This window comes from Meleagris gallopavo, chromosome 31 (assembly GCF_905368555.1).
Source record: "Meleagris gallopavo chromosome 31, MGAL_WU_HG_1.1, whole genome shotgun sequence".
In the NCBI taxonomy this organism is placed as follows: domain Eukaryota; kingdom Metazoa; phylum Chordata; class Aves; order Galliformes; family Phasianidae; genus Meleagris; species Meleagris gallopavo.
Genome location: NC_139434.1, coordinates 2,201,102 through 2,225,951, shown reverse-complemented (window position 1 = coordinate 2,225,951; position 24,850 = coordinate 2,201,102). Strand labels below are relative to the sequence as shown.

Here is a 24,850-nt window from a genome sequence, read left to right as displayed (position 1 = left end):
AGATGGGGTGCAGTGAGGGGTTGTAGGGTCAGCCTGGCGTGTGACCTTGGGTTGGGGACACACTCACGCATCCCAATATTGGAGAAGCAGCATCTCCTGCCCCCCACCCCCTGGGATTGAACTGCATCCACCCCAACGGGTTCCAGAGAAAACAAGGAGGGCTTTGGGGTGCTCTGCAACCCGCTGCAATGTGTTGTCCCCCTCCTGTCCCCATGGGTGTCCCCGAGGATACCCACACTGCACAAAAGCGCAGTGACACAGTGACTTTTCCCCCCCATCATCCACCCCATCTCACAGCCTCCCCCAAAGCTCTGGGCAGTTTGAGACACATAAATGTTTATTCTTCCAAGATCTGCTTTTTTTTTTTCCTCTTTTTTCTTTTTTTATACAAAATTTCCTCCCTGTGCCTGCAGATGGAGCCTGGCTGCCCCCTGAGCTCAGCACCCCATCCATCTCCTTCTCTCCAGCCTAACTGTCCACAAACCCTGCTGTGACACCCAGAGCCCAACGGGGGACACAGGGAAGGATGAGGCTCTTGGGGTGAGGATGCTCTGTTGCATTATGAGAGGGGAAGAAGGCAAATCCAGCTGGATGCAACATTTCGGGAGGGCTGACCCCACACCTCTGTCATTCCAGTACAACCCAGATGGGGAAATCTGGGGGTCCCTGGGGAGCTGAGCTCCAAGCAGAGGGTGACCAGGACTGGATCTCAGCTGGAGAAGTGGGTGCAGCCACTGGAAGGTGGGCACCAGGTGCCACTTCCTCCAAGGGGACACTGGAAGACAGCCAGGGACTGCAGGAACACAGATCCTCAGGCCAGGGGGTTGCTGGAAAGGGCTCAAGGCACCATGGAAACGTCCACACACACACACACACACACACACACACACACACAGGTGTTTGTTCCCAAAATTCCCACGGAAAGAAGAGTACATAAGGTTCACATTAGCACATCTCATATGTATATAGTGCAAATCAGAGCCCCAGCACCAGAGGGTTTGCTCTCTGGTTAGTGGTTAAGATGTCCCACGGGTGCAATCCTGGGCACTGCAGGCACTCCAGCCCTTGCTCTTCCCCAGCTGCAAAGCAATGGGTGCATCATCCAATGCTTTCCAAACCCTTCTCGTGCAGAATGAGGTCACAGCCCATAGCACTGGCATTCTTGCTCCCACCTTGTGCCCTACCGGAGAGGAAGAGGAGCACTGGGGAAGCCTTTGAGAGCCTGTCCCTCTCAAGCAAGACAGAGGGCTGCTGCTCCAAGGCACAGCTGACTGCAGAGGAGCTCTGGGTGCAGTTCTGATGGTGTGGCCACAACATCCATCCCAACACCCACCCGTTCCCCAAGCATAAGGAAAAATCCCAGGAGAAGGGCAGGTCTGCACCGGAGGGCTGGTGGCCTCTTGCACATCCCCAAGAAAGACTTCGGGTTCTGAAGGTCGGGGACTGATTGCAGGCACAGTGTAGGATGGCAGCACCGTGCTGTGCAGAGGGAGGTTGATGTTTTCCATCTGTCCCAAGCAGGAGACCATCTCCAGGGTGGCTGCAGGAGCATCCTTTCTTGGATGCGTGGCAGCCAAAGGTCCAGCCCCTTTCCGGACTGTGACTCAGGGAGTGAGTGGCAAATGGGAAGCCAGGAGTGAAGAGCGAGCACTGGGCTCGGGAAGAGTCCGACCACGTCCTGGAAGCAGGGGAGCAGAGAACATCACCGCTCATCACTGGTTCATGGGCTCCTCCTCCTCCATAGGCTCATCTTGTGGCCTGGAGAAATACAGTACGTGAGATGAGACCTGCTCTTCTCAACACAACGCATTCTTTTCAGCACTGAAAGATCACCTGGCGCATCCAGCTTCTAGTCCTGCTGCCCAGGATGAGAGGGTTACAGGACCAGAGCTCTCAGTGAACAGAACGGGCTCAACATCCACCTCCCACTCCCTAAGACCAGTTTACATCCAGCACCACCCAGAGCTCCCAGCAGCTCACTGGGCTGTGGGACACCAACCCGCTGTGACACCAAGCATCCCCAAGGCTCAGAGCTTGGCACACAAACTGCGGACCACCACTGCACGTCCCAGGACTGATGAAGAGCATTACCTCTTCTCCACCATCACGGCCACTGAGAGGGAGGCCAGGGCTGTGACCGTCTCCACCTCTTCTGCCTCGTGGTGCTGAGCCTCCAGGAAGGAGCAGCCCAGCTTGGAGGCGAAGCGCTGCACAGCCACCCAGTATTTACCTGCAGGGGAAGCAAAGGTCAGGACAGATGCTGGGACAGGGGTGGCCCAGGTGGCTTCCCATGTGAATGCATGCAAGGGGCATCATCCCCCCTCCAGGGAGGAGGAGGAGGAGGATGGCGGAGGGTTCCACCAAAGTGCTTCATGCAGTATTCCCTGGGTGGTTTTCCCTGGACAGAGGAGGAAACTGCAAAGCTCTCATCCATGCTAACTCAGCCTCCCAGCTGTGGGACACTCACTCTGGACCTGGATCACCGCTTCCAAGGAGCGCACGGCGTTGGCATTGGGCTTCTGCCGCATGCTTTCTTCTGGGAGAGGGTCCAGCTGCCAAGGGGAGAGACGGGGGGGTGTCAAAGGGAAAGAGCTGTGCCCGGGGCTGCGCTCACAGCCACAACCCACACTTTCACCCTGCTCCCATCGCTCCCAGTGCACCCAGCAGGTCCCAACAACCGGACTGGGAGCGCAGATTCTCCAAAGCTCCACTACGGGGACGCAGCCCCCTCCCGGGGGTCCTGGCTCTCACCTCATTGCCCAGCAAGGCTGACACGCAGGCTTCGGATGCATCACAGATGGCTGTGAGGTCGTGGCCTCCTTCCAGTGCCAGGACGACGGCCCCCCCAGCCAGGCTCATCAGCTGCTTGGTCATGTAGCCAAAACCTGCCCAGGAAATCCAAGGAGCAGTCATCAGCCTCCCTGCCCAACACAGTGGGGAAAGAGCCCCCACTGCTGTGCCAGAAAACCTCAGAGCTATCCCTGTGCTCCATGGGGAGCTGCCAGCTCCAGAGCCCAGCTGGGCAACGGGAAGAGCTCACGGTGCTGCTTGCACCTCCTTACATTTAGCAGAGACTTTGTAGCCACCCAGGGGTGGTGGGTGGCCATCAGCTGCATCGAAGCCAGCTGATACCAGCACCACGTCAGGGGAGAATTCATGTGCGATTGGCATCACCACCGTCCTGTCAGGGTGAAAAAGAACAAGTAGTAAGAGGTGTTAAGGGCTGGCTTGGCCTGAAGACGGGGAAAATGCAGAGGAATGCAGAAAGCGGTACCTGAAAGCCGCCAGATACTCAGGGTCACCCATGGGGGGGTCAAGGCCTCCAGTCCAGGCTATGTTGACATTAAATCCCTCACCAGGGCCAGCACCAACCTGGGGGAGAGCAAGGATGATGGTGAAGGGCTGGATGTGGCCTGCAGGGATTCATTCTCCACTCATACAAGGGTCAGATCCCCTCCCCATCCTCATAACCATCAGCAAGGGGCAGGCAGTCCCGTGCTTCACCACGTCCTACGCTCTGGGAATAGGAGACCCCAACTCTGCATGAAGGCAAAGCAATGGAGATCAGCTTCCATGGAGACCTCTGTCAGGTGCTGGAGGGGCTGGCCACTTCCTCGGGATCTCTCACTTGCAGGACAGCCCCAGCACTGAACCAAGGGGCTGCCCCAGAGCAGAGCTGCATGGACCTGGGAGTCTGTCTGTGCTTTTTACCTCATCAGCAGCCCCGCTGCCAGGGAAGAAGTTTCCATCGTCGTGACGATGCAAAGAGATGTAGAGAACATCGGGGTCTCTGTAGAAGATCTGCTGGGTCCCATTGCCGTGGTGAACATCCTACAGGGAGAGAAAAATGGTGCGAGGGCTCCTTTTTGCAGACTTGAAGCTGTCCTGCAGCCCAATGGAGCTAAAAGCATCTCGGTCTCTGCCCTGTTTCACGCTCCCCTGTCTCAGATCTGGCCCCATTCCCCCATCCTGACATGTCAGGGAGATCCCAGCCACGTTCCTGCAGCCAGTAGAGGATTCTCTACTCTCAGGTCTAGCCCCAAATCAGAGCTGGGATGCCCTGGGGAGGCACAAGAACCTGCTGGGGGACAGGAGCGACTTACCCAGTCCACAATGAGGATCTTGTTGAGTTTCCCTTTCTGCTGCAGCTGCCTGGCAGCAATGGCCACCGAGTTGAAGAAGCAGAACCCCCTGCAAAGAGGGAGGTGGAGCTGGTCAGCACCGTGACCCCCTGAGCACCCTCCCCACACCAAAGGATGGGCTCTGCCTCCCCTCCCCCCTTGGTCTGGGTACAGAAGGGTCCTGGGGCTGTTAATAGGGCACAATTAGTGTTATCACCCCTTGGGGGGACCCTGTGTCAGCCTGGATTTTGGGGCTTCCCCTACACCACCCCTTTGGGAAGGGGCACTTACATGGCAGTGGATGGATCTGCGTGATGTCCGGGCGGCCGCACCACAGCAAAACCATTCTGGGGACAAAAAAATCCACGAGGGTATCACCACTGCTGCTTCCAAAATCACACCCCAGCAAGCCACTCCTGTGGCAGGGACGCTCAGTGCCATACTGGTGGCACTTCCAGGCCTCTCTGGCCATCTCCCTACCTTCAGCTCCCTGCTGGCCACTTTGAAGGCCAACTCGGTGACGCTGCCTGCGGCCCAGCGGGCTGCATTGGAGGAATGCAGCTCATTCCAGATGGTATCACTGTCCACCTGCAAGCAAGGGAACATCAGACAGGGATGGGGATAGGGCACCTGAGCTGGGGAAACCACGCTCTCTGCCAGTCACCCTGCTCAGAGGGGGAAGCCTGGGCCACCCTGCACACATGGGGCAAAGTCCTCAGCTCCACGGTGGCCACTTGGGGACAGCAGTCAGGGTAACAACTCCTCACCCTGTTCCCCAGGGAAGCTCTGCACGTGGAGCAACTCACCCTGCACCCAGGGGCTAGAAGGAGTGACTGAGAAAACGCTCGTTACCTTCTTTATCTTATTTTATTGTTTAACCAAACATCTTGGTTTGATCAGGATCACGTCAAGGGCTGAGCCAGAGCCGGAAAACTCAAGTCTCTTCTGATCAACTCCATGTGTGCAACTCAAATTCTCCCCTCTGCCCCTCGAGGGGGCAGCAAGAGGAGGGCAGGGGGGGAGGCAGAGCAGGGAAAGTGGATGTAAACGAGGCTGAGAAGAGCTGGTGCCCAGCAGCGGGGGCAAGGAGAGGAGAAGAACCAGAAGAGGCAGCAGGAAGGCATGGGGTGAGACCCTTCCTGAAAGAGAGAGAGAGAAAAAAAGGACAGAGACGGGGAGAGAGGAAGAGAGGAGAATGCAATGAATAGAGAGAAAACCAGGGCAGCAAGCTCTGAGAGGAGAGGCCACAGAAATGTCCGGAGAGAAGTGGAAAGCTGATGTCCCCATGCCCCTGATGGAAGCCCACGCTGCACCCTGGCCATCCCACTGGGACATGGGACACGTGCACACAGCTGGGGTCCCATCTGTCCCACAGATCTGCTCCCTGCTAAAGCCCTTGGCTCTCAGATGAGGCTGCGAGGGGTTTGTGGTAGCAGGGTTCCCTGGGGGAAGGGTCTGCAAAGGGCCGGATTCAAGATGCTCCCAAGGATAGTGGGAAGCTGTGCTACAAGGACGTCCTGCTCCCATCTGAGGGAGGCTGGGACATTTTCCTGTGTCCACATGCAGGCTGTTGTTGCCTGGGCTGAATCCATTCTCCCTACAGAGAGGCCATAGACCAGCTTCTAACCCAGTCACCTCAAGGCTCTGAGCTCCATCAGGACACCCCGCAGACACACAGGGGTGGGGGCTGAGAGCAGCCCGATGGCTCTGGGGGTTCCCTCTCCCCTCAGGCCCACGAGAGAGGCCCCAGAAATGAACAACCCCATCCAAAAACACCCTGAGCAAAGAAGGAGCACTTACCCCCACCCCTCCACAGGGCAGCATGACGAACATCCGCTGTGACAGAATCCCTGCAATGAGGAGACAAGGTGGATTCAGAGCCATGGAGCCGGGGAACAGGGGGAGACAAGGGCAAGCAGCACAGGAACAGTAGTGGGTGCAGATGGGGGCTCACCTGCCAGCTTCCCATTGTCCAGTTTCAGGCGGTTGAGGGGATTGGTGCCATAGAGGAAGACGTGGCGTTCGGTGTGGACACACTGCAGCTCCTCCAGGGTGGCCTTGCGTCCCCGCAGACACTGCAAGGCACAGGGGCTGTGACTGAGCCACTCCGGGATGGGACACGTGTTCCCCTCCCATGGACAGACAGGAAATACCAGCACTGTTTTCCTACAGTTGCAGAACCCTCTATGGCTCAAAGTCAGTCCTGCTAGATCTGGGCAAGTCTTTAACAGATGAGAGCTGGCACTGGTGTCCCCCAAGCTGGCAAAACACCTCGTTCCTATCTCAGCAGGGATTGTACCCATCTTCCTGCACAGCAAACTCATGGGCACGGTCACACCAGTGCCAGCAAGAGCCAAATGCAAGCCCCCTTCCCAGGACCTTTTGTTGTTTGGATAAACAGGCTGGGAAGATCTGGGAACAAAAGGAGCGGAGGTGGGAGCAGGACACCCCATCACCTCTTTATAGCACAAGATCTGCTCGTAGCAGCATCCCTTCCCCTCCTCCTCACCTCGCACTGGCTGCGCAGACCCCTCTCCTGCAGTCGGGACCAGATGCTCTGAATCCTCCCTGCGTGCTCTGGGTGGTTGCTGTTGTCACCACAGGAGCACTGGTGTTTGAGCATCACCGAGTCATAAACCAGTCCTGCAACGACATCCAAGAAGAGCTGTCATCCTGAGACTGGACTGGATGCCCAGGTCTCAGTGCTGCCAACCCCAATGCTGCCCCTTTCCAGGGCTGGGTTCGAGGCTGGGACCTAAAACACTCTTAGTTATTCGGTTTGACTGAAAACATCTTTATCAAAACCACGTGAGCCTCTGCCCTAAGGCTTTTGATGCACATGCTGTCCTGGATGCCTAAGAAGCTAAACCAAACAAGCAGGAAGGCAGCTGTGGGGCCAAAAGGGCAAATTCTGCTTGGAAAATGCACCTTAGGTAAGGAGAAGGGAACTCTCGTGCCTTCCTCAGCCAGCCAGAGCGCTCCCAGGAATTCAGGAGGCCAGGAGAGATTGGGAGAGACATTCAACTGCCCCTGAGTACTCCCACCAGGGGCAGAGCCCTACCTGTTGTGAAATGGGGCTTGCTGGTCTGCTCCTGCACCGGCAGGGAGAGCGCCTTGGAGGTCGTATCCTGAGCAGGGAGGGAGACAGTTGCGGTGGCAGGAGATGACTGGGCCCTGGAGAGAGGTCTGTGCCCTGCGAGGATGGTTGGGACCATGGGGGAGTCAGCCAGGGGCTGCCGTTTGAGGAGCTGGTGCTGCACACGCTGGTAGGGGTCCCAGAGATAGGCCTGATGGAGAGAGGTGGCAGTAAGCATGACATCACCCAGCATCGGGTGACACGCAGCCTTCTAGGAAGGAGAATGTCTCTGGAGCATCTGGATGTGACAGCTGCCTCCACGCTGGAGGACTTGGAGCTGCCCTGTAGGAGCTGGCATGTATTAGGCAGCATCTGCTGCTCTCTGCTGGCTCAGTCCTGCAGCGCTGGGAAGCCCTGATACGAGGTGCAACAGTATGGGGGTGATGCCAGCACTTTGGGGGTGATGCCAGCACTTTGGGGATGTTGCCAGCACTTTGGGGATGATGCCCAGCCTTGCTGGCACCAGAGGTGGCTTCTGATCACGTCTCTGTCCTAGCAAACCGCCCCTGGACTGAGGAAGGGAAAGATGTGGTGCCTGCATCCCAACCCACGCAGCAGTCCTTTACAGAGCCCTCTGGGTCTGAGCTGAACTTTCCCATGACCAGGACACTGCTGGGTTTGTGCAAAGTTTCACATGGCACCAAGAGACGTAGTAAAGTGCTCTGAAATGCAAGAATGGGGGAGGAGAATTCCACTTCTTACAGCCCCATCCCTGCCACTCCTTGCTTACCTGCTGGAGGATGAGCTCCTCCTGAGGCTGGAGCATCTTCTGAGGCCTCTCAGGCTCCTTCCCGCTGCTCCCCGGCCGTGCAGGCTCCACACATGCCCTTGCCTGCTCGCTGCTCTCAGCCCCAGCCTCCATCCCCTCTGTCTCCATGTCCTCTGAGGAGGGGATCTGCCGCAGCCGGGGCTTCTCGCTGGTTTTCACCATGCGCTGCAAACAAGTGAGCACACAGAGGTGATGGGGACAGGGCAGGCTGAGGAGGGTTGGGGTAGCAAGGCACCCCAGAGCCCAAGAATGACGGACATGGGAGCCAGTGAAGCTGAGCACGAGCCCACAGCTCGCTGCGAGGCAGCAGCATGCAGGCTTGGCCCTGGATATCAGCTAATTGCTGCCCTGCAGAAAAGGCTGTGACCCTGCATCCTGCCAGCATCCTTCCCCCACTGCCTCCTGCACACCATGCTGTAGCTCTGTGCTTACCTTGCCCAGGTGAGTCTGCTGCTTGAGCCTCTCCAGGAACTGGGCATGGTGCTGCTGGTACACCAGCTGCTGCTGGATGGCTTTGGGGTTCTGGGGCAGGGGCTCTGAGCGGGTCCTGCCCAGTGGTTTGTGGTGGCCTGGGAGCGACAGGCGCTCTGCAGAGATGAGCGATGGGGTGAAGGAGAAGGGCACTGTCCCCAGACCTGGCACTGCAGGGGAAAGGAAAGAGAGATGAGGCGTTTCTTTGTCTATTGGGCAGACACTAAGATCAACGTCTTCCATCTCCTCAGCTGCAGCTTGTGGAAGAGAAATGGGAAACCAAAAGGCTGGCTGCCCCAAGGGAAGCTCAGTGCTATGCCTTGAATGCTGCTGGCCCCACTGCCTGCCCCAAGCTCAACACTTACCTGCCACAAGTGGAGCGTGGGTGACTGAGGGCTCGAGGATGATGACAGGCTGGAGCCGAGGGGACAAGGGGCTCCCAGCCTCGTGCTGTTCCAAGCCAGCTGGGATGAACATGGGTGAGTGTGTGCCCGTGAGGACAGGCCCATTCAGCACAGGCACTCGGTGTGCCAGGCCAGAGAGTGGGCGACGATCCGCATCTCCCTGCAGAGAGGAGGGCTGGATTAGTAATGGGACACAGCACAGAGAAGGGATGGCATGTCCTCCCCATACCCACAGGCAGCCTCGGACTACTCAGAGCCAGCATATGGCTGGCACCCACCCAACAGTCTCAAGATCCACCCCCCTTGCATTGCAGGAACCCTCTGCCCAGGTCTGGGGAGTTCCTACAACCAGGTCACCTACCCTGGCACTAGTGGTGGCCGGCAATCCCAGTGTGATGGCAGGAAGGGAGACTGCACTCTGCAGGGCAAACTGGGCCAGGGAGCTCTCCTGCATCATCAGGCGCTGGGCCAGGGGTGCCTGCACCAAACACGATCCATCAGTCTCCTGCTCTGGGAATTGCAGAGCTCAGCTCGGGACAAGCAGCTTAGGACAGGGAGCAGAAGTGGGCGGCCAAGTCCCAGCTGTCTGCGAGAACACCCAGGGCCAGGGGCACCAGGCACCCATATGGAGACAGCACATGCACTAGGAAAGCACTAGGGCACGCTGGGCAGAGGGTCCCACCATGCAGGAACAGCTGGGCTAAGGGCAGCTCAGTGCAAAACTGGGGTCCCCAAGGAGGAGGCTAGCTTATCTTGAACCTGGGGTGGCAGTGAGAGAGCAGAGCTGAGGAGCTCACCTCGTGGGCCATGCTGGAGGCAGTGGGAAGAGCTCCGTGCTCAGCAGGGAGGCTGTCATTGGGAGAGCTGCAGCCGGACACAGGGGTGCTGCTACTGCTTGGGGAGGAATCTGTGAGCAAAGAGAAAGGGGAAAATGAACACCCATACCCAGAGAGGGTTACACAGCCCTGCCCCAACCCTGCAAAGCTCTCCCACCTTCCAACAGTTCCCAATTTGCCTGCTAGAGGCAAAACTCTCCTTGGTGAGGTGGCAAGCTGGAGATGCAGTCGGCCATGGAGGAAGCCTAGCCAGCTGTGCTCGCTCAGGACCTTGCATGCTTCCAGCCTTACAGGTCCACCAAGGGCCCCAAAATCAGCATGATACATCTGCAGCATCTTCCCCACTTCATCCACCCCCTGCACCGTCACAGCACAGAGCTTGCTCTCACAGGCTGTGCCCCACAAAGGCCACCAATAATTGCCAAGCCTCTGAGACATTCATTTCTCCCTTGGAGCCCCACAGCAGGCATTATACACAACCCCAGGCTGCTCCAGCCTCTCTGAACTCCCAAGCTCTCCCCACAAAGGCAAAGCCCTCACCAATGGTCTCAGGTGGTCTCCTTTTCAGAGAGGGGGGAGCGCTCTCCTTCCGTGTCAGGGGGTTCTTGCGGCGGTCCAGGCACTTCCTGGGCTTGCAACGCACCTTCAGGTTGGGCTCAGATGCTGTGAGGGGACAGGGCAGTCAGTCCCAGCCCCACCACGGGTAGGGGCAAAGCTGGACTGACTTTGGTGGGGTTACTTCTCGGCTCCAGCCATCCCTTGGGTGTGAGCTCAATGGCATCACGGCAGGAGTGAGATGGTGTTGGCCCCCAGCCTCACCTGTCTTCCGCAGTGGAAAATGCTCTGGGGGATCAAGAGAAGTGCTAGGGACCGGGGACAGGAAGGTGCTGAGTACAGGAGGGGAAGGACCTTCAGGATCCAGAGGCTCCAGAGATCTATGGGGAAAAGCCTCATCAGAGATTCTTCCCTCTTTGCTGAGATGATCAGCAATGCCTTGACTCATCCAAACCCACCACCAAAATGTTTTGCAGGGTCTTGAGCAGCCACCCTGCGCTGGGTGGGTCAGATTATCCAGGGTGCTTCTTGTTTTACCTGTATGGCATGGCTGGAGGGTTGGGGTTGCTGGTTCTTTCCAAAGCTGCTGCCTGCTGCTTCTTCAGGATGACCTCAGCCAGTTTCTGCTTCACCACTGTGCTGGCCACAGCACCTGCAGGTAGGTTACATGTCGATGATTTCCAGCTGATGCAGCTCTGCCTATCCTGCACCTCAGCAGGAAAAACATCACTGGAAGAATATCAGCATCCTGAGAGAGCTCAGACTCGAAGGGCAGGTGGGCAGCAGGCTCATGGAAACAGGGAACAGCTGCACTCAAATCTCTGAAGAGCTCTGCACCTCCCAAAGCTCGGCGAGCTCCTGATGCAGCAGGCACTAGATGGCGCAGGGAGATTGCAGCAGCAGGTTTGCTCTCCTGCATGGTGCAAACCTTCCTGCCCAGCACTCAGCAACTCCCAACAATTCCTGTGTTCCAGGCTTGGGGTCTGCCAGCTCTGGAAGGTAATTTGTGCCTTGCCCTGTGCTTGGGGCAGCACAAGCACCGCCGGTTTTGGATGCAGCACTGCAGTGGCTGTTGGGCATAGTGTAACAACAAAGCAGGGATCTATTGCAACCAGTTGGCTGGTATCAGTAAGAAGGACACAAAGAACAAATCCTGGCCAGGGAGACCCAGGGTGCAGCTGCTGGGTGCAGCTGACTGCTCACAAGGATCCAGGCTTCCCCACACTCTTTTCCTGAAGCTCTTTGATGCTCAGGACAGAGATGCTCAGACCAAGAGCATGCAGAGCGTGGCCTGGGTAAGGGCAGCACTGCCTGCTGAGCCCCTGCTAGAAGCTGCTTTACCCTCATTCCCCATGAGCTCGGTTCCCCCTGATTTTGGGGAATTGCCTCCTCAGGAGGAGATGCCACACGTCAGAAAACACCAAGGCTCTTACTTCGTTTGCTCTTGTCCTTATTGAGGATCTGCCGCAGCTCCTGCTCCTGCTGCCCAGGCTCGGCCTCACGGTGCGAGGTCTCCATGGTCACCTGAGAGAGGAGAGGGCACTGTCAGCACCAGGGGACTTGAAACACTGTGCCATAGGGATGGAGCATCTCTGCAACAGACTGTTACAGCATTTTTGGAAACCCAGTGGGATGACAAGGACGTGTTAAGTTGTTTCACTGCTGCAAACCGGGCGCATCTTCATCTCCAGAGATGCTCAGTCCAGAGGAGGCCATAAGGATGCTCAGAGGCTGGAGCACCTCTGCTATGGAGAAAGGCTGAGGGAACTGGGAAGGTTCAGCCCTGAGAAGGCTCCGGGGAGAACTCAGTGCAGCCTTCCAGTGCTTAAAAGGAGCTTACAGATAGAAGGGAGAGTGACTTCTTACATGGACAAGACAAGGTGGGTGGGAACAGCTTAAACTGAAAGAGGGGAGATTTAGGTGAGACGCGAAGAGGAAATTCTTAGCTCAGGGGGCAGCGAGGCCCTGGCACTGCTGCCCAAAGAACTGTGGGTGCCCCATCCCTGCGTGCTCACAGCCACGGCTGGGGCTCTGGACAGCTGATGGAGGAGTGGGAGCAGCCCAGGGCAGCGGGAGGGCTAGGGGAACTCCGAGGTCCCTTCCAACCCAACCATTCTATGGTTCCGTGGTGATGAACGGACCCTTCCAACCCAAGCCATCCTACGGTTCTATGATTCCACGCCTGCAGACACACGCAGCACCATGAGCTGCACGCTCTCCGGGGGGGGAAAAAAAGTAGTTTTTTCGAAGTACCCATACCCTGACGTGCTGGTGGGCAAGCTGCTCCACTTGCTGCTGGTGCAGGCTGGCGAGGAAGAGCTGGTGCTGCAGCTGCTGCGTGTGCTTCAGAGCCAGCAAGGCCGTGTCGGAGCCGGGCTTGACAACACGCTGCCCGATGCGCAGGTCCATGGGGACGGCCTGGGGCACCCGTGGCGAGGTGCACGGGGTCACAGCAGCTGTTGGGACACAAAGCAGGGCGCAGCTGAGTGAGGAGCAGCACACGGAGGGGCCTCCCGTGCCTCCCACCTTTGGGAAAGCAGTGGGATGGGGATGGGGATGCCCCGACGTGCAGGAGGGCACCGCGAGGAATGTGTGCTGCTGTTGAGAAGGGCTTGCCACATCCCATCTGCTGCCTGCGAGAGCCTCCTCCGTCATCCAGGCAGAAATCCTGTATGCTATACACCCTTGGAGTGCCTCCAAAGTGCTGCAGGCAGCTCGCCCTGACACCACAGTGTTGCAAACTGAAGGCACTCCCATCCTGCACAGGGAACCCCTTCAACTTCATAAGACCACCTCAGCAAACCCTCGCTAGAGACAGGCTAAAGCACCCACTGCAGCAAGAGACCTTCACCACAAAGCTCCCCAAAGCCTTGCAGCACTCACCCTGCAGCGTGGCGCTGCTGCAATGCTGCTACGAAATCCTACAACCTGCAATATTCTTCTGGAAGCTCAGACTCTGAGCACCAATGCCAACTCTGCAGCCCTGCCTCCATACGAGCAGACCTCAGTGAGGGTCAGATGGAGCCATTTGCAGGAGCAGAGCTGGAGGGAACAGTCTTGCAGGCAGTGGGACATGACTTGCCCCCCAAAAACCATCCCACTGCCATCCCCACAGCAGCCACATCCAGCACAGGTTGCTGGGGATGCTCTATGCAGCACAGCATGTGCAGGTGGAAAGGGGATGAGCAAGCACAAGAGTGACTGAAGGATGCAAAGACAGCCCCAGTGGACCTATGGCATCCCAAAAAAACACGCAGCCAAGGCAGCTCCACGCTTCAGGCACTGTAGCATAGGAATGAAAGAAGCTGGAAGCAAGCAGGTGGGCAGGAAATCCAGAATTAAAAGCCACCGTACAGGAATGCATTTGCAGGGACAAAGCCACTGCAGCCTGAGAACTAATTGTTTTCCTAAAGTAGTGAAGCAGCTCAAATTAAAAAAAAATAAATAAATGCAAATGTTATTTTTATAGGCAGAGAACCACACCCTGCACTGTGCAAATCTCAGCCTCAACAGCACCAGGGAGCTTGTGCTGACAACTGCAATACTGCAGGAGAAATCTCTGCAGGCTTCAGCCCCGTCGTGCAGCAATGCAACGGGGAAACCCAGCACAGCCCCAGCACTGCCAGGACATCCTGCAGTGCCAGGAGGGAAAAATGCTCCTGATCCATAGGGCAAATTTTGTTTCCCAACACAGCAAAACCCCCCAGATGCACGTTCCCAGATTCAACCCGTAGGAGCTGATGCTCCCAGCCTCATGGCAGAGTCTGAGCTGGTTCTCTTCATCTCTTTGATAACCACCTGGGATTTCATTTGTCTCTGGCTAATTAGTTCTAATTGCTACAGCCCGGGTGATAGGAGGCTGTGGGAGATAACAGCTGGAGGGTGAATCCTGCTGAGCTCCTGTGCCCTGGGGCTGGAGGGGGTTTTGTGCTGTGACCCCCAGCCCATAGGCTGCACAAACACTAAGACTGAGATGCATTTGATGAACCAACACAAGTTACCCTGAGCCAGAAGACCCCTCCCCTCTGCTCTCAGCCCTTTGCTTCACTCTTCCAGTTCCAAAAACGCTGACATCCTTCACAGTGCTGACAGCTCATCCTCTGCTGCCCGAGCGGCTGCAGAGCTCCAGCCATCTCCCAGCTCCAGCCATCCCTGCATTCCTGCTAAACATCAGCGATTTTGAAGGATGGAAGCGATAAGGCTGCCTCCTCCCTGCTCCTCGTGGTTCCCATAGGCCAGTGAGGAGGAGGATGCTCGGTGCGAGGAAGGCTGCAGCACTCTCCCACTGCACTGTGGCTGCGCGAGGATGGGCTGTAATGAGGAAACCTCAGGGTGGGAGATGGGGACTTGTAACAGCATCCACCACATCCCTACAGAGGGATGCTCACTATCCGCAGCCCCATCGCAGGAGTTGGGATCGGCATTAATGCAACTCAGTGTATAGTTTGATTATAACAGCAACCAATTACTGCTAAGAGATGCTTGCGCTGTCCACCTCCAAAATAATTCTATTCAGGGAAATAGGGCCTGATTTCCCTCGAGAACCTGTGTGCCACTGTAGCGAAGTCAGCGAGTGAGAGATCGCTCATTAAAGCGCTCAACTTCCCCATACAAATTCCTCTGCCTTGCTTTTATGCTGCCTATACAAAAAGCCACGTTAACAGATGGCAAGTCAGCACACTAACAAAGGATTTGGTAAAGCTCCCTTCGTTTCCCTCTGCTGGAGATTTATTCTTCAGCGTCGCGGCGTTGTTTGCAACAACACATTTCAGGCATCAGCAAAATCACACGAGTTACTCCAAATATAATTGCTTGGCTCTGAGATACAGAGAGCTGCGTGTGTGCAGGAACGCCCTGAGGATGGGGAGGACCAGAGCAGCCCAACGAGCTGCAGCCTCCATCCCCACAGCTGGTGGCATCCAGGGGAGCTCTGAGAGCAGTCGCAGCCTCCCTCCACGTACGATGCTCCAAACACCAGGAGGGAGCTCCACGCACAGCCCCATTCTCACCCCTCCATCCATCAGCTGCCGACCCAGGGCAGAAAAGGGGCGGTTTTGTTTAAGCCTTTTTAAAAACAAACTCCAAAGCAGCACAAAGGAAGGAGCGGGAGGGAGGCCGTGCAGGCCAGCAGCCAGAAAAACAACTCCTCACTGCGTGCCCCAAGCCAGGAAAAAGGCAGTCGAGCATCCCTGCAGCCAAGAGGCACCAGCACCGCTCCGCACACCGAGTGCCAGGGCACAGCTGCTTCCCAGCCTCACCCCCTGGGACCCACAGCACCCCAGGGCTGCCACCCACCCCTCCTGCAGCTCCGGGTGCCCCCACGCAGCTCCTTTCCTTCCCTTGGGGCTGCTGGGTTCAGCCGTCAGCTCCCTCCGTGGCTCGAATTCACATGGGGTTTGCAGCTGGGATGTGAGCCAAGAGCTACAGAGCACAGCTCCTCTCCGGAGCTCCGCATGACGGAGGCAGGCGGCCAGCAGCGTGCTCCTCCTCTTCCCTTCGCCCCAAGGAAGGGCCCTGCAGCCAAACCCAGCACTGCCAGGGCTCTCAGGGAGCTGCTCCCATCCCCGCATCCTCCTGGGGATCCCTGCAAGCACCACGAGGACACAGAAAACCCCATAGAGGGGATGACACCAGGATGCCCCAAATCCACTGCAGAGCCATTGGGGTAGGGCAAAGCCAGAGAAGAGGAGGATTCGGGGCCAGGCTCCTCTCTTGCCTGCCAACATCTTTTTTTTTGTGTGTGTGTGTGTGTGTGAGAATTATTTTTAGTTTGTCAGAACATTCGCATGGGAAGGCTGGCGCTCAGCGCATCACCCTGCCACCAAAACAGCAGGCAGAAACGGCCTCACTGCAAGGACACAACGCATCCCCTGCACAAACCAGAGCGTGGCACGGGCCGGATAGCCCAGGAGGGTCTTTGGGGTGCAATGCAAGCACAGCACCCCTCGTGCAACGCGGGTGAAGGCGCTGCCTCGCCCCTGTTGGCACCCGCGCCGCTGTCACAGTGCCAGGGGTGTTTTTCTGGGTCACCGGGTGCAGGCAGGTGGCAGGGAGGAAAGCGCTGCTCCGCCAGCGCGCCTGGAGGAAGCCGAGGAGGCGAAAAAACAGTGGGGCCTCGTGTGGAGGCGATGGCCCAGGGCAACCGAAGCCATTGCACAAACCTTCCCCACCTGTGCAGGTCACACTGCAGCTCCACCCTTCCTCCGTGGAAAGGGGAGATTGCAACAGGCCCTGGGAAAGCTGCAGGGCGAGCGTGAACGTGGCTCCGTGTGGTTTACAGGCATTTTCCAGGCTGCTCCTGCTGCTTTTTTTTTTTTTTTTTTCCTGCAGTAAAGCCTCTGCTTTCTCTGCTCTCTCCTCCTTGGGGTGATGCCTGTTGCAAGTGTCCACAGAGCACTGGATCTGGGGCTTCTCCCACCTTGCCACACTCTCTGTGCACAGGGTGGCAGTGACTTCCTCAGGCTGAGCGCATCACTGCAGCGTTGGTGCAGCTCACTCTCTGCTGGGGTCAATGGGTAACCATGCTGTTGCATACAGATCACAGATTGGAAGGGACCTTCAAGGATCACGAAGCTCCAACCCCCCGCCACACGCAGGGCCACCAACATCCACATCTCACAGCAGCCCGGGCTGCCCAGGGCTCCATCCAACCTGGCCTTGAACACCTCCAGGGATGGACGGGGATCCACAGCCTCTCTGGGCAGCTGTTCCAGCACCTCCCCGCTCTCATCGTAAAGAAAAGATGGACAGAGCCACCCCCAGCGGAAAGAAAAAGCAACGAGAAATCTTTGCTTTGGTATTCCCTGCTTTTTAACCAGGCATGAGCAGCAGTCAGCAAAGAGCTGCACTTACATAAAGGAGAAATAAAGGCAGAAGCAAATGGTATAAATGCACGGAGCAAAGCAAGCTGTGGGTCTTTGCAGCCCTTCGCCTCCGGGTTCTGCAGCACTGCCATGCACCAGGCAGCCCTCACACAGCCCTCTGAGCTGCAGCTAAATGCACTTCTTGAAAACCCTTTCCCATCTTCTGCTGATTAGCTGTGAAAGGTTCAGAGTTCAGCCGGGTTGAAAAATGCATGTGATTAAAAACATTCCTCCGAAATAAAAGGAAAAGGTCTTCTCCAGAGCCACGCACAAGCAACAACAACAACAACAAAAAAACCAGCCGGAGGGGATTTGTTCAAATTAAAAACACTTAAATAAGAAACCACACACACACACAAAAAAAAGATTATGTTGAAATAACATTAAGATCACAAAGCTGGGACTGGAGCAAGAGGAAATCCCAGAGCTGGGGTACCTCACATAACCTCCCTGCAGCCCCTGGGGCGCACGCATTCAGATGGTGGCTTTAATTATGGGGCTGAGCACTGTGCTCCCCACAAAGATGGGAAAAGCATCGTCACCCCGTTATCTTCACCCCGCTACAGAGGGGAGGGATGAGGCTTGTGGGTGCTGCAGCCCTATGGCGATGCTCCATGTGTCCCTCTGCTCCCAAAACTCCACCTGCTCCCATAAAATCAGAGCATTTGGGTGTTTTTCTCCCCCCCAGCCCTGCAGGGGCAGCACGGGGAGCTGATGCTTGCTCCAGCCCAAGGGCTTGATGAGGGTGGGTCCCACTCCTCCCTACCAGACATCGCATTCCTGCTCCAAAACAAGAAGAGGATGATGCATCTCTATGACAAGCCCTAAAGACTTTTTCCACAAGGGTATAACCGTGTCTTTCTTTCACCCTGACTCTTGAAAACCTCATTTTCTTTCCCTCCCCTGCAGCAAGTTGCCAGAAAAATCCGAGACACCTGACGACTGAAGCCTGGCAGAACCTTGCAACCAAAGCATGAGCCACCATTAAAAGCAATGCACCTGGAACCAGCAACCCCATGCACATACACCTGTGAGCAAAACACATTACTGAGCTATTTCCAGCACCTAAATCAGAACCTGAGCCATAAATGAGACCTACATAAGGCAGCAAACGGCCCAGGGCTGGCTAGGATGACTCCCACTGGTTATTTGCAGCTCGTGACCTTTGAGTCAGACATTTAATAGCCCTCCCTGGAATTTTCTCCCCACAAATACGTGCAGTTACGTTTTGAAACTTATGACTCCAGGACCCAAAATCTCACAGCGCGCTGCTGGGGTCAGGTTGCATTATTTGGGCACCAGAGCAAAATGCTTTGCACCCGGAGCTGCAGCTCTTATTAATGCTTGCAGCAAAAATCCTGTCTTTATTTCACTGGGCTATCTAGAATACAAAAGGGGAAAGAAAACCCCATCCATCCAGGCAGGAGCACTCTGTACCTGCAGCGTCCTTACAGAGCAGAGGACACGGAGTGCCAAAGGAAGAGGACGCAGGAGGACTCCAGCACTCAGCAATGCATTCCTGCCTGCTCCTGGGTCCCGCTGCCCCTGCAGCAGGGGATGTGGGTGCCCACACCGCAGCCAGCAGCCGTGCAGCTGTGTTTTGGTGACTTTTCCAAGGCAGTTTTTTCAAAGTGCTCCCAAATCCACGCGTTGGGATCGGCCTCTAAAGCGTTTTGCCCGCAGGGCAAAAGCGGTCAAGAGGATTTCAGGTAACCCTGCATCACAGAATTACCTCCAGAGCTCCAAATTGTATTCCCAGCCCCAAATTTTGCTGTAGGCGATGCTTAAACCAAGCAGCTTCCTTCACACTCTGCACAGCTCCCACAGCATCCTGCATGCAGCTCAGCACCCCCCTGCGCTGTCTCTGTTCCACGGGGAGGCTTTTAAAACCTTCAAAGCATCAACCACATCCATGCAGAGAGGGATGAACCTGGAAAACCTGCATGGCCAAACCTGGTGGTGGTTCAAGTTTAAATTTGAGAGCATTCGGGCGCAAGGGCAAAGCTGAGGGCACGGGACTGAACCAAGCTATGTGGGCAGGCAGCACAGGAGTAAGTACTAAGTACTGCTTATTTTATTTTAATTGGTTTCTCTGCAGATAGATCACATCCTGGTGAGCAGCACCCTGGCACAAGGTGGGGCTGACAGCTCATGGGGCGGACATAGGATCTATCCCTGCCACAGCTGGACACCTCTGGCTGCAGTTCCCACCCACACCAGAGCTATCTGAAGGAGCAGCACCCAAGCTGTCCCCGGGAAGCCTCTCCCCAGCTGCAGTTTCCCCTGAAATCCAGAGAAATCCAGGACCAAAGAGCTTTGCTGAAGGGAAAGCCAGCAGCACTGCCTGCTCCCCAGAGTCACGTGGGCAGCTTCTGCTGCTGGAAAGCACCAAGAATCAGGAAAAGTCCTCAGCCAAGCAGAGCACGAAGAGGAACCATCCCTCCCCGTTGGATTCCTTCCCCCAAAGCCCCTCACCTGCTATCACAGCCTGGATGGGGTCTGCAGCGCAGCCCGCAGCATCGCGCACCTCCTCACCTTGCAGCACAGATCCCACAGCAGCTGCAGAAGGGACGATCCCACAGCCTGCTCCCAAAGCCTTAAATACCACCAAGCCTCACAGGAGGAGACAAAAGCAGGTGATGTGCAGCAGCTCCAAGCAAGCGAGTCCTCGTGCCGTGCCCAAACTCCAGCACCCCGGCGTCCTCCAGCAGCACCATCTCCTCCCTCAGTGCAAACTCCAGAAGGAGACACCGTCCAGCCTCAGCACCGCCGCCCTCCAGCAGCACTCCCAGAGCTTTGCTGAGGCTCTGGCAGCTCTCCCTGCACCCGGAGCAGGTGGGTGCAGAGCCCCAAGCAGCACGCAGGACGCCTCGCCTTCCCGCACCGGCTCCTTACATCAGCACCAGAGGATGTTGCCTCCGTGCCAAGGGAAGCAGAGGAGAGATCAAACGATTACATAAACCTCTCCCTCAATTACCAACCATTTGCACAAGCAGAGGAGAGTGTTCCCAACCGGTTTGGACCGTGGCAGCCCTGCTCTCTGGTGCCCACAGCATCTCTGGGGTCCCCAGTGTCACTGTCCCTGGGTGCACGAGGCAGCTGTGCCCGGCATCCCACCCTCCATCCCCTCTGCTTATGCCTCTCCAGGTTGCAGCAGCCTTGCTTAGTGCTGGGTCGCTGCTGTGCTGTCACCAATGCTCTAGCTCAGCTCAGCCCTTTTTTTTTTTTTTTTCCCTTCTCATTTTAATTGCTGCGTGCAACACAGCGAGAGCCCAGCTTGACTCATAACCCCCCAGGGAGGAGCTCTGGGCTCACAAGCGGTGCTTTGCTTGATGTGGAATTGCTGAGACAAAAGCCTCGGCTCCCACAATACCCATTGACTCCTCAAGGGGATCTGCCCTTTAATCAAGGCCTTTCTGCAGACTGCAGAGAAGGAAACCCCTTTGGCAAACGCTGGCCGAGGTCCAAAGCTGGGGATAGAAGCCAGATTTGGTCATGAAAAAAAGGTAAAAATAACCCAAGCCCAATGCAATACAGAGAACAAGAGAGCAAGGAGTAGGAAAAGCAGCACTGGCACGGCACACAGGGAACGGGATGCACAGGGAACAGGGCTTACAGTGCTTCAGCATCTCCTCCAACCAGCACTGGAGCTGAGATGTGGGTTTTAGGGCAAGAGCTATTTATGTCAGAGGAAGGAAGCCACAACACTTTCAATTTCCTGCACAGGTACATTTCTGGCATCCTTTGCCCTGGGTCCTCACCAAGAAGCTGAGAAATGCATCCTTCAGCTCTAAGCTGGTGCAGTGAGGCAAGGTGCAGGCATCAAACCCTCAGCACAGAGGAAGCTGAAGCGTGCCTGGATCCAACAAACACCCCTGCTGTGCCACAGGGACACCAGTGGCAACCACCCAAGGTCAGCACAGGTGCACGTGAGAGGCTGGGCGAGCTGCTGGGCTGAAGCTGGGGAACGCAACAAGGGTTGGAAAAGCCACACAAGGCAGCAGGGCCAGGTCTGAGCAGGGCTCATCCCAGATCTGGTCAGGACAGAACAGGAACAGCAGGCACAGAGCAGCTGCAGGACTTGGGTGTCCCCAGCAGGGCACACTGGGTGCTCACATAGCAATGCTGCCCAGAATGCTGGACCAATCCTGCTGCTGTGCTGTGTGAGGAGGAGAAATAGTAAATAAAGCCCCAGAGAGCCCAGTGCGGAGGTTTTCCTTGCACCAAGGAAGGATTGCATGTGTCAGGGATGCATGCAGTGGCTCCTTGGTAGATTTCAGACCACCACGCAGGCTCAAAGCTGGTGCCAAATCCCCACCCCAGGACCCCAAATAACACCAAGCACCTCACTGGGTGCACACTGCAGTCCTGCACTCAGCCCTGAGGATGCTCGAGGTTCCAGCACCTGCGAGAGACCCTCCCAATCCCTTTGGCACAGCCACTCCCACGAGTCACTGCATGTCCCCCGTGGCCAGCACAGCCCATGCAGCCACCCTGCAGCAGGATGAGCGATGCAGAGGTTGGTGGGAGTCCCGGGATCTCTCCCAGCAGCCACAGAACCGGGCGCAGCCACCACACCCCAATGGTTCTCACGGGCAAGCAGGAACCTTGGCAAAGCCCCATCCTGCTGGCAGCCAGCCCCATCAGGCTCATTAAATGCAATTAAGCTGGAGTGGGTATTCCCCCCACCGCCCCCCCAACCCGTCCTCTTCTCCTCCTCCTCCTTTTGGGGATATTGCTTTTAGACAAAACAAACAGGGCAGCTTTGCGTGGGCTCAGGCAGGTGGCTGGCACCTGGGCTCCGCGCAGCAGCAGGTGGAGATGGCAAAGGCTCTGCAAAGGGGAACGTGCAATAAGCTGGATCAGAGCGGAGCTCATACCCCAGCACATCCATTTTATAAAACAGGGGAAGGACTCAGCCTGAAGCGATGGTTTGTTGCACCAGCATCCTGCATCGTTCTGTAACTCTACGAAGACGCAGCAGTGCCTCAACCTGGGCACAGCAGGATGGTGCTTCCGAGCCCTTTGCACAATGGGCAGCCAGCAAAATCCTCTCCCCACCCCCTCCCCACATCCCTTTGAGGCAGAAAGGAAGAAGGCTGGAAACATCCTTCCTCTCCTCCGCACAATACGATGGAAATAGCACGGGAGGAGCGGCGGAGGCGGCTCCACGCAGCCCCAGAGCCTGGCCAGCAATAAGGACAGCACGGCCAGCAGCTTCCTGCCATTGTCCCGGCCCCGTGCAGCTGCACCCAGCCCAGGACAGCAAAACCAGTGCTAAACTCAGTTCCAAAGGGATTTAGGAGCAGAAGGAAGGCGTGATGGGATGCACTGCCCAAGCTGCCTCTTTGCTGCCATGTGCAAACCCTGTCCACGCTCAGATTGCGGTGGTGCCTCTGTGCCCAGCAGCCACGTTTGGGATGAACCCCAATCCCAAAGCCGCTGGGCTTTTGCAGTGCACAGGGAGAAAAGCAAAACAAAACCGACAAAACCAGGAAGAGAGCAGAGGATCCCTTCCTCGCATCCAGCATAGGAAGTGAAACGAAGCCCCCGGGGAGCAAATTCAACACTAAATCCTCACTTTCTGCTCCGAGGGAGTGGTGACCTGCCCACCCCGCTCCAGCATGCGCATCAGCAGCCATAAAACCCTGCAAGCAACTCACACCAACGTAAACCCACTGCTTGCGAGTGGGTGAGGCTGGCAGAAGAACCCACAGCCTCAACAGGGAGAGAAACAGGAAGAAGAGGGACAACACCAAACAGCCCCGTGCTCCTCTGCTGAGCCCAGAGCAGCCATGGAAGGATGGTGAGCATCGTGCAGGCAGCAAGGGCTCTGCATCCCCACTGGCCCTGCCCAAAGGACCTGCTGCAAAGTGGAACCAGGCATTCTCACAGCAGCTGCTGCTCACTGCACCGCTGCCATCCCATCCACAGCCCAGCTGCACCAGGAGAGCTGTGAGCCCGGCTGCTCCACTCCCCAGAGGCTCCCAAGTGCATTTTTGTCCCTCTTGACACGTTAAAAATAGAAAGCAGCAGTGTTATTGTTCCGCAGGCAAATATAGAAAGCTTACATCCTCGCTTGCTACGCAGCAGAGACTGTTCTAACACACACTGGAAAGCTCTATTCACCAATAGAGCAAAACTTGGGAAATCAGCACACCTCTAAGAGAATTTGATGGACTACAGCTCTAAACACCATGGTTAACTTGCCCTCCCCCTCCTCTCCTCGCTTCCCTGGCTTTTTGCAGGCTTTTACGCATCTGCTCACTCTGGCCTCCAAGGAGGCTGCACAGGCTCGCACGGCACTCTGCAGAAGAACGCGCTGCCCCGGTGCTGCCCTCGCAGATGGGAAAGCAAACATGATCCAATCTGGGAGTGGACTTGTCACTGTCCTCCCTTAACGCTTTCCAGCTCCAGACAAAGCGTTGCTGCAAGGAAACCCATGGCATAGTGAGAGGGGAGCTGGAGGATGCTGCATCCCAGCTCCAGGTTCCAAAGGGTGAAAGGGATTTGCATTTGCGTGCTCCTTACAGACCCCTGAAGGGAAAAGGCAGCGGTGACCCCAGCAGCAGGAGAGCACTGAGCTTCCCCATCCGTCACCCCTGCTGACTCAGGAGGGAGGGGGCCCCAGCCTCATTCTTGGAAAGGGAAGATTTCTACGCAAGCTCGGCTTTTCCATGAGCGTTTGGGCGAACGCACTGCACCACTCCCACCCAGCTGGGACGGGGCTCGAGATCCAATTTCATTTCTCCAAAAAGAAAAAAAAATAAAAATAATTAAAAAAATCACATGGGAGATGGAAGAATTCAGCAGGTCACTTCCAGCTCCAGGCAGGATCCCCGCCTTCTGCAAAGGCAGCCCTGTGCAGGGACTCTCTGTCCTTCCTGCAGCTCCCCGGAGTGCCGCTCGACATGGAGATGCAGCACCAGGACCCGCTGCTGCCTCAGCACAGAGAACCCAGAGGGTCAGGTGCAGAGTTCCAAGGGAGCTGCCTCAGTCAGCCGGCCCCCAACAGCACAGCAAAGCCCAAGCAGGAATGGCAGCAGGTTTGTGCTGCACCCCGTGGTGCTGCCCCTCGCTCCATCCTACTTGCTGGCTTCAGGGATCTGCCAGCTCCAACTCAGAGCAGCATTTAAAGGCTGGCTTCTGCACTTCGGTGCTGTGCCACATGCTGGCTTGCTGGACTCAGCAGAAAGGAGTAGCAGTCAAAGCCAGGAGCAGGCAGGCTATCGCAGTGCAGGCACCAACCAGCTCCAAACAAGGCACCCCCCACTTTAAGCCCACCTCCCTGGGGGTAGGAGCATCCCGACAGGAGGGCAGGGAAGGTGTCAGGGCTGATTCATCACCAACACCCCAGCAAGCACCGCTGCAGCAGTAAGGCTGTAAATATCCTCATGCAGACACAGTGAGCAGACTGAGCATAACTCACTTCAACCCCCCCCCCCCCCTCGCCTCCCCTTCGCCCCAAAAGAAAACACACACCCAGAAACAGAAGGAAACCAGTCAGGAAAAACCCGATGGTCATTCGACAACTATTCCAAGCTTCTCTGATCCCAGGAGGGAGCTGCTCTGTGTTCCACCACATCCCCATAGCCACATCACAGCTGCCCCGTGCCCTCCCCCATGATCCCATGCCAGCTGTCAGGGTCTGGTGCACCAGGGCTGCTTTCTCCTCATTTCATACCGCGCACATCT

The 24,850-nt window shown here is 56.6% G+C and overlaps 1 protein-coding gene across 8 annotated transcripts in view; it reads right to left on the bottom strand.

The window, feature by feature from the left end:
• Positions 1-939: 939 nt before the first annotated feature.
• Positions 940-24,850, bottom strand: part of HDAC7 (histone deacetylase 7) — a 62,118-nt gene continuing 38,207 nt past the window's right edge. For 6 of the 8 annotated variants that reach the window (XM_010720548.4, XM_010720546.4, XM_010720550.3 and 3 more), the window contains 24 exons: positions 12,552-12,748; positions 11,726-11,816; positions 10,830-10,944; positions 10,557-10,672; positions 10,278-10,400; positions 9,699-9,808; positions 9,263-9,379; positions 8,863-9,061; positions 8,459-8,667; positions 7,988-8,191; positions 7,183-7,408; positions 6,631-6,764; positions 6,076-6,196; positions 5,922-5,971; positions 4,602-4,709; positions 4,413-4,468; positions 4,104-4,191; positions 3,712-3,831; positions 3,275-3,372; positions 3,063-3,181; positions 2,752-2,885; positions 2,468-2,552; positions 2,092-2,230; positions 940-1,758 (listed from right to left, as the gene is read on the bottom strand). In XM_010720548.4, the coding sequence (XP_010718850.2) occupies positions 1,713-1,758; positions 2,092-2,230; positions 2,468-2,552; positions 2,752-2,885; positions 3,063-3,181; positions 3,275-3,372; positions 3,712-3,831; positions 4,104-4,191; positions 4,413-4,468; positions 4,602-4,709; positions 5,922-5,971; positions 6,076-6,196; positions 6,631-6,764; positions 7,183-7,408; positions 7,988-8,191; positions 8,459-8,667; positions 8,863-9,061; positions 9,263-9,379; positions 9,699-9,808; positions 10,278-10,400; positions 10,557-10,672; positions 10,830-10,944; positions 11,726-11,816; positions 12,552-12,748 (3,005 nt within the window). In that variant the 3' untranslated portion in view covers positions 940-1,712. Of the gene's footprint in view, positions 1,759-2,091; positions 2,231-2,467; positions 2,553-2,751; positions 2,886-3,062; positions 3,182-3,274; positions 3,373-3,711; positions 3,832-4,103; positions 4,192-4,412; positions 4,469-4,601; positions 4,710-5,921; positions 5,972-6,075; positions 6,197-6,630; positions 6,765-7,182; positions 7,409-7,987; positions 8,192-8,458; positions 8,668-8,862; positions 9,062-9,262; positions 9,380-9,698; positions 9,809-10,277; positions 10,401-10,556; positions 10,673-10,829; positions 10,945-11,725; positions 11,817-12,551; positions 12,749-19,630; positions 19,652-24,850 lie in introns of those variants that run through there. The other 2 variants (XM_085212101.1, XM_019621187.2) reach the window with 2 other exon arrangements.